General features: G+C 40.5%; 1 protein-coding gene across 7 annotated transcripts in view; it reads left to right on the forward strand.

Annotated features, from left to right (window-relative positions):
• Positions 1-9,379, forward strand: part of LOC123755258 (putative neural-cadherin 2) — an 872,905-nt gene that overhangs the window by 794,933 nt on the left and 68,593 nt on the right. For all 7 annotated transcript variants that reach the window (XR_011229174.1, XM_069327628.1, XM_069327634.1 and 4 more), the window contains one exon: positions 1,160-1,324. Coding sequence is in view for 6 of the 7 variants with exons in the window: in XM_069327628.1 (XP_069183729.1) it covers positions 1,160-1,324 (165 nt within the window). In the remaining variant the exon portion in view is untranslated. The remainder of the gene's footprint in view (positions 1-1,159; positions 1,325-9,379) is intronic.

The raw sequence follows: 9,379 nt of genomic DNA on the forward strand, positions 1-9,379 counted from the left end.
AGACGTAACTTGGTAATTGGGGTATTAGGAGTCGCCTACTTTACCCGATGATGTAAATTAACAAGTACTGAAGTCAATTTACTCACATTAGCTTACTCACACGGTCCCCAGGAGAATATATATACATGCAATATTTTTATAGCTATGAGACCCTGACTAGTGGAATGGTATACTCGGGTCCTGGATCGATACGTCTCAGGATAGTAGCATATATCAATGAAACAATTTAACTCCCTACAAAAACATTCAATTGAATGAGTTTGTCGCCTCTGCATACATCATCCTGGTTCCTCTGCTCACCGATAAACTTGAGCGAGACCCTCCTGGCGTCTGGAGATGTTGCAGCCTATCATCTCATCGTCTGGAGATGCTGCAACCTAACATCTCATCGTCTGGAGATGTTGCAACCTAAAATCTCATCGTCTGGAGATGTTGCAACCCATTCTTGGAGACTAAGTAGCGTTAAGTAATCTATAGAAATCCTCATACAAAACTTCAGCGACCAGTTCCGTCACTCTTGAATGCGAATATTGTCTTAGGATAAAAAATTAACCAGCCCGGCCTCCTAAGGTTTCCCAGCGTCAAGAAACTGTCCTACTAAAGTGCCCTTATCCTAACCCACCATAGGACCTTAAACAGAAAACTGGACAGTGTGTCAATTTTGTCAGCCGCTACCATTTTCTGGTGCGTCGATTTTTTTGCCTTAGGTAGAGTATACGTCAAAATGCGAGGATCTATTACAAGGACGGGTTCGATTAGCAGCACTAAGCTTCCCTAAGCTTCCTCGATGCACTATCGAGGCAGCTATATATATATATATATCTTTAGCTATAAATGGAAATATTGGTTTGTCTAAGGTTAGAAGCCAAACGCCTCACCCATTTTCTCCCAGTAACTGCTGTTGAGTACAGATCAGATTTATCTGATCTGCTGATTTATCTAACTGCTGTTGAGTACAGATCAGATTTATCTGATCTGCTGATTTATCTAACTGCTGTTGAGTACAGATTAGATAAATTTACAGATTTATCAATTTTTTAAAGTGTATATTTCTCTACATTTTGTCCAATGTACCTCTAATCATATATAGTATATATGATTCTTCTATATGAAGATTCTTCTTCTGTGTATAATTGTGTTGGTGTGTGTGTGTTGTTAGCACGAGCTGGTGGTGGAGGCGCGGGTCGGGGAGGCGTCGACCGAGGCCACAGTGGTGGTCAATGTGAAGGATGTCAATGACCACGCTCCGGCCTTCCCCCGGGCCGTGCACGAAACTCAGATCACTGAGGAGGACGACAGACATCTTCCGAAGACCATCCTCACGGTGAGTGTTACGTTTTGATGAACATATTCTCATGGTGTCTAGTTTCGTAGACCATATTCTCATGGTGTCTAGTTTCGTAGGCCATATTCTCATGGTGTCTAGTTTCTTAGACCATATTCTCATGGTGTCTAGTTTCGTAGGCCCTATTCTCATGGTGTCTAGTTTTCTTAGACAAAACAATGTAAACAAATCAATACAATAACGACCCAACTAAACATGTATACAAAGTGGAGAAAAGACAAGAATTGATTATGGTAAAGTATCAGACTATAGCTACATTTCATTTGCTCAAAAATATCTAAGAACCTTTATAACATTCAGAAAGCTCTGGTCAGGAAGGATTGACTGGGCGCCAATCCATAACTATCCGCCCCTGTTTACCCAGCATCAATTGGGTACATGGTTGTTAATCGATTGTCAGGTCGTGTTTCCAGGTAAAACTAGAAGGGTAAGGCTTACCAAGAGCTATGGGAAGGGAAAGCTCTCAGCCTGTTAACAGGAGTCAGAAGTCATGTTCTTCTGTACCCACCTGTGTAAAAAATATATACGAAAGAGAATGAATTCAACGAGGAAAGAATTTAGCTGGTACTAATTATTCTATTACTTGTTGACCAGACCACACACTAGAAAGTGAAGAGACGACGACGTTTCGGGCCGTCCTGGACCATTCACAATCGACTTGAGAATGGTCCAGAACGGACTGAAACGTCGTCGTCCCTTCACTTTCTAGTGTGTGGTCTGGTCAACATACTTCAGCCACGTTATTGTGACTCCTCGCCTGCATATTTTATTACTTCCCTGCCTTTTTTTTTATTCTCCTCCTCCTCCTCCTCTTCTTCCTTGTCTTCCTCTTCGTCTATGATACTCCAAAACATAAATTTTGATTTAGCTCTGTGCCTTAATAATGTCACGATATCGGACCATCTTTATGGCGCGCGCCGCTGTGCTTTTATTGAGGCCCAAAAATATTCATAGTCTGAACACACTTTAAGTAGACTTCCCCTTCTGCATTATAATGAAGACGAGTTTAAAGACCAACATAGTAACAGAGACCTGAAACTACGTCACTCTAAAGTGCTTTGATTAATAGTAAATGATAACTATTTACTAAATATCTTTTTTATTATTATTTACTCGTTTAATAATAATTGTAATCAGTTAATATGTGGATTTTTTTAGGCATGGAATGTGACACATGGGTCTCGTAAACAAACTCCGGTGACGATAAATATATATTGAAAATACACGCGTGTGAATTAAAAAGTGAATTCATATTCACGACCATAAACATACGAAAACACTTATTGATATGAAGACTTTAGTTATACTATTTTCATCCACGTTGCTTATATTATTGTTTATCCACAGGAGTGGACAAATAAATAGTTGCTGGAGTTTAATCCTAATAAGTGTAAGGTAATGAAGATTGGGAACGGAGAAAGAAAACCAGAAGTTGTCTACACCATTCATGGACGGCAATTGCAGGAATCTGAGAAAGCGATTTGGGAGTGGATATAATTCCCTTCCTAGCACCAGAGGCACACATAGGCATGGTGACATCAGCAGCATATGAGACGCTGGCACATAATAGAACGTCGTTTAGAAACCTAAATCAGGATGCGTTAAAAGCAATTTACAAAGCTTTTGTTAGACCAGCACTGGAATAAGCAGCACCTGCTTGGAATCCATACTTTGTGTAACAAAACTAAAATCGAAAAAATGTAGAGGTTTGATACTAGATTAGTGTCGGAGCCTAGAAGGTTAAATTATGTGGATAGGCTGAAGGAACTGGATCTCACAACCTTGCAGCACAGAACAAAATAGAGGAGATATGATAACAACGTACAAGATACTGAGGGGAATAGACAAGGTGGACAATGCCAGCCTCTTCAAGTTGAAAGACAGTAGGCCAAGAGGACACAAGTGGAAGCTGGAAACACAAATGAGCCGAACAAATGTAAGGAAATAAGTACCTTGTACAGGTGGTCAACAAGTGGAATTCACTAGGAGGAGAAGTTGTGGAATCCACCTCCATTCTCAACTTTAAGAAAAGGTTCGACAAAGATATTTTTAACGTCAAAATAGTAAAGTTTTGAAGCAACAGGTACAAAAGGGCTACTAGGTGGAGCATGAAGAGCTAGACCTCACTCTCCCGTCGACACTGATAGGGATGTACTATTAGGTGTGTACTCCTCCCCTTCTCGTCTATTCTTCCTTCTCCTCCACCTCTCTCTCTCTCTCTCTTCTACTTCTTCTCCTTCTCCTGCACTTCTTTTCACATTCCTCCTCTCCTATTCTGTCTATGCACCTCTTCCTTCCTTGTCTTTACTCTTCCTCTACTCTCCTTCCTCCTCCTCCTCCTCTTCCTCTACTCTCCTTCCTCCTCCTCCTCCTCCTCTTCCTCCTTCTCCTCCTCTTGCCTCCGATTATTCCTTCTCTCCTTCCTCCCTTTTCAACAAATAGTGAAACTGCTCACCCTTCTCTTCTTCAAATAAAATAAATTTCAGGGGAATTTATTAAGTTTTATGGAGCATCACGATCCTTAATGTATTGTTGTGATGCGGATTTATTGCATTAATTTATTCTGAAGGATGTATTCGTTTGTTGAACATAACTCGGCGATGTATAATGCAGAATTAGAATATATATTAATGTTTAAACATTGTAGGTAGTGAAATGAAGGAGATTATCAGGGAAGATAATTATTTTTTTACTTCTGGGGTTTTCCTCTCTATTTTATTTTATTTTTTATTATTTTCAGTTTTAATTTTGGTTTAATTATATCTATGGCTCTTGTGAATACCATATACCTCCCAATTGTTTTATTGAGTGTCACACACCTCCCACCTTTTTTACTGAGTGGTGATTAGCCACTCGTGGTGATTGGCCATCAGTTCAAACACGCCTCTTCCCCCCCCCCCCACTCACACAAGAAATGTGTTGATCAGTAAGAATGTAGGACTTTTAACTGTGGTTTCAGAACTGGACATCCTCCTATGTCTTGCAACCTGATTGGCTGTCAGTTATCAGGATATTACCGCACCACTCAGGTGTTGATTAAGCTGTTCGTCAGGAGAGTAGTTCTGTGATTGCATGTTGACTACCTTGTCAATATCATTAAATTCATAATGCTGCTGGAGATTAGAGATTAAAGAATGCTGAAAAACTTTAAGATTTTCAGAGTTTTATTGCTTTTTACCTTAAGCTAACTGATTGTAAATTAAGACAATATCTATTTTTTTCCTGTTCTCGTTTTTTGACTGTCAGTTAATTTTGTGTTCTCTCCATTAGCTCGCTAATTTGTTTCCTTGTCAATCATGTTTGTGTCTCTCTGACACGCTAATTACCTGCTCATTGAAGACCTTTCTCTTCATACTGAGAAAGTGTCAGCCATCAAAGGGGGTGTGCTATTCCTAGTTCAAGTTCTATTTCTAAGTTCATTTATAGTTCAATACCTCCTTCGCTGTCTTTCAGACATTGATACTCAAGTTAAGACTTGAGTCTCAAGTATCAGTCTCGAGTATCAGTCTCAAATATCAGAGACTTTTCATTCTCTGATACTCAGATGACGAATATGCACTAACTCTGCCAGTATTGTAAGACTTTGTATATCCTGTTTCACTGTGTAACAATCTGTTCCTGAGTAATGTTGTTTTCTGATTGCTTTTGAAACCAAAGTATAAAAGACACATTACTATTATTTCCCCCTCCAGCTTTGTTTTGACCTCAGACAGCTTAGGGAAGACGTCTTGAATAGACTTGAAGGACTTGAACTCCCTAGCTAGAGCCGAGACACCTTGTTCCATAAGTCGGTAGCCTTCAGGTACCTTCAAGACGCCTTGCCTAAGCTGTCTGAGACAAAGGTCAAAGCAAAGTTTGTGGGGGATAAAAGGCTGTACTTTGGAGGCATAAGAACTGGATAGTAACATTTACTACACAGGAGTAAAAATTGCGTTGCATTGTGTTATTAATGAATTTGATTAGAAATTAGCAATTTTGTCCAATCATTTTGGCAGCAACGGACCCATTAAGGTCATACAATCTTAAATAGTTATGCCGTTTGTGCAATGTCAATCCCTAAAAAAGATCTTGTTTGCCTTGCTTGTTTATTGAAGACGCTGGAGCATGACAACAACATCTTTCTCAATGCGCGTGAAAATGAGCAAAAAAGCAAAAAAAAAAAAAAATAGGCTCTGTTGAAGTTCACATCCTTTCAACGCACAGCTAGACCATCGCCAGACATATTCTGACCAACAACACTAAATAATTGACAGATTCAACAATTGGAGAACAGACATAGCCGAAGTACTGCATATCAAACACTCACTTCCACCCAATCAGCAGCCAGCTTACACTTAGGTACATCTTTCCATTTAGAAGACCCAGACAGAACTGTCAATTCACACTCCACTTACTGCCCCAGCCAATTAACAAGAATTCTGGGCAAGATTACCCAATGCCCACTACTGGTTACCACCTTGCTTCTCTTTCGCCCAACATTGAATACACACTCTCACTTCTACCAATTTACATACAGAGCATTCAGCCCCGCTCCTGTGCCGGGTAAGTCCACTACAGGTTCACCATAGCCCGTGCTACTTCCTTTAGTCATCGATGTTGAACTAGTCGTTCTTGAAGCCAGGTTTGATTTTATATAACCATAACATTAAGATGAATAATTATAGCACGTATCTTCTTAGTATTTGTAATGTTGTCCAGACTTTGAATGGAAGTTTTAAAATTAACATTCTAAAGTTAATTTTCATTCCAAGGTTCCTCATGATCCTCTCCAGAATCCTCTTGAAAATCTTCTTCACAATCCTTTTCAGGGGCCCATTCCACGACTTTTTTTCTCACAGGCAGTTCAAGGACTGTTCCCTGCTCTGTACGACTTCTTTATGTCACTCTACAAGTCTCCACAGTGCTATACTGTCTCTCTTTTATTGGACTTGGCGAGCCATTCCAGTCCCACATGACAGTCATCCAGACTGAAGGACCTCTCTTCCAAGACTCGATGCTAAGCTCTACACCGCTGGTCCGAAATCCCCCTTTTCTAGATTTTAAGTCACAATTTCTTTTACTCTAGTCCACTGTCATCATTCCTAAAGGGAAGACTCAAGCATCTTCTACTGTGTCATTTTCCCCGGACTCTGTGTTCACTTGCAGGCGATGAGACACAATAACGTGGTAAAAGTAAGTTGACCAGACCACACACTAGAAAGTGAAGGGACGACGACGTTTCGGTCCGTCCTGGACCATTCTCAAGTCAATTGTGTTCACTTTTCTTTCTCTGATCCAAACAATACAAAACTTCCAGGACTAATCGCTCAGTTTTCTTCCTCTGGTCCAAAATATATATTTTTTTCCAGGACTTGAGCCTAAATTCATTTCCTCAGGTACAAATCTTTTTACTTCAGGACAAAAAGATTCAATATTTTTGCTTTAAGCTAAAAGTGTTTTTCGAGGACTCAGAGCTCAATTCCTTTGCTCTGAAGTAAAACGGTTTTACCAGGACTGAGGACACAATTCACTTCCTCTGGTCCATAACCATCCATCTCTCTCAATCTTCGTCTCCCAACTTCCACTCTCGCTTCTGCCTCTCCTGCCCTTCACCGGAGGCCACTGGGAATATTAATTAAATGTGAGTAATTTTATACATTACGGGAACACTTACACATCTGATTTGTCTGAAAATGGCTGAAGTAGCCGTTCCCATTAAGATCTACCGTAATAAGGGATAGATATCTTGATGGAGTTTCTCGAGGCCGTCTTAGGCAAACGACTGACCTCCTTCTCCAGATGCAGTCACAACAGTTGCCTAACTCCTGGGTACCTGTTCACTGCTAGGTGAACATAAACATCAGCTTGCCGAATTCTCTTCGTCCTGTTCGGGGATCGATCCTCGATTGCAAGCCGAGGATATAGGCAACAGGACCCCAGTAATAATTTACATCTCATACAGTTGATAGCTAGCGCTTAACTTAGGCAGTTAGGAATCATGTGACTTAGAATAGGCATCCAACTTTGAATAGCTTTCCAAGAATAGTGAAAGTTTCCAGGCTGTTACTCTCAGAAGGGTTTTTGTATTCATTAGCAACGTCGCTAACTTGAGATACTCTTTTGTCCAACCACTTGAACTGTTCGTTACCGCGACGGTCTCGCTTTTTGCTAGTCTTTGTTCGATCCCCCACGGTCCAAATGGGTTTGGACACAATTTCTGCCCCTCAATCCTCATATTCCAGCTCCTATCGTGCCTTCAGATCCCATATGAACCTTGTGCTCACAGGCCTGCATCTTATGCTAGCTTTTTTACTTTTCTGAGCTAATTTACGCATTCTGTTTGCTTTATATATGTATGTATAGGATACATAAGCTAGAACGATTCCTTATCACAAGCTATAAATCACTATAAACTCTTTGACCCCTCGAGGATTCGAACCTGGATATCCTGGGGTCTCTCCACTACCCACCCGGAACAAATACCAATCCACTAATATAAATATATAAATAAATATATGTATATATATATATATATATATATATATATATATATATATATATATATATATATATATATATATATATATATATATATATATATATATATATGTTGTTTCGTATTCGTTTCCCTTACAGACATGCTTCCATTTTTACAGAGGCAGACGCGTACATTTTTAATAGGAATAATAAACGCGCGGTCGCTGACTTATTTTTTTATGCGAAGGTTAGATAACTGAACGCGTTCACTTGGGTAGATAAACGAGCGGCTTCGCGTGCCCCAATACCCAGTGGCCACAATGCCCAATAGCAACGTCTATTCAACGCTGAATCAAGGTCATGACCGTGGATTTGACGTTGAAGACATGAATTCAACGTCGAGCCAACGCCACTGTTGGATATTCTGTTCACTGGGAAGGCCTTTCTGGATTGTTGTCATTATTGTATTAGAATAAAGAACAGTAAATACGCACTTACGCAGAAGATGATTAACGTTTCAGGGGTTTTATAAGCAATATGACATAAATGAATTTCATATTATAACAGCCAGTAGAGCTTAATAAAGTTAAAAAAAATCACAAAAATAATAATATTTTTTTTAGGTAATACGTGACGAGAACACAGCAACTTACACGATAATAATGTGTACGATAACTGTTTCCTAGCAGCGGAAACAGCAACAATATGAACACACACACACACACACACACACACACACACACACACACACACACACACACACACACACACACACACACACACACACGCGCGCGCGCGCGCACCTGTCATAGGTGCATTTGAAGATATGAAAGTTTTGAAGAAAAGTTTTGAAAATGATATAGCAAACAAAGCCAAGACCGAACCAAAGCTACTCCACAGTCACATCAGAAGGAAAACAACAGTGAAAGAACAGGTATTGAAACTTCGAACAGGCGAGGACGGGTATACTGAGAATGACAGAGAGGTGTGTGAAGAACTCAACAAGAGGTTCCAGGAGGTCTTCACAATAGAACAAGGTGAGGTCACTGTGCTAGGAGAAAGGGAGGTAAACCAGGTGGCCTAGGAAGAGTTCGAAATTACGAGAGAGGAGGTCAAGAGACACCTGCTGGATCTGGATGTTAGAAAGGCTGTTGGTCCTGATGGGATCTCACCATGGATACTGAAAGAGTGTGCAGAGGCACTTTGCTTGCCATTCTCCATAGTGTATAGTAAGTCACTGGAGACGGGAGACCTACCAGAAATATGGAAGACGGCGAAAGTGGTCCCAATATACAAAAAGGGCGACAGGCAAGAGGCACTGAACTACAGGCCAGTGTCCTTGACTTGTATACCATGCAAGGTGATGGAGAAGATCGTGAGAAAAAACCTGGTAACACATCTGGAGAGAAGGGACTTCGTGACAAATCGCCAACATGGGTTCAGGGAGGATAAATCTTGCCTTACAGGCTTGATAGAATTCTACGATCAGGTGACAAAGATTAAGCAAGAAAGAGAGGGCTGGGCGGACTGCATTTTCTTGGATTGTCGGAAAGCCTTTGACACAGTACCGCATAAGAG

This window comes from Procambarus clarkii, chromosome 20 (assembly GCF_040958095.1).
Source record: "Procambarus clarkii isolate CNS0578487 chromosome 20, FALCON_Pclarkii_2.0, whole genome shotgun sequence".
Classification (NCBI taxonomy): domain Eukaryota; kingdom Metazoa; phylum Arthropoda; class Malacostraca; order Decapoda; family Cambaridae; genus Procambarus; species Procambarus clarkii.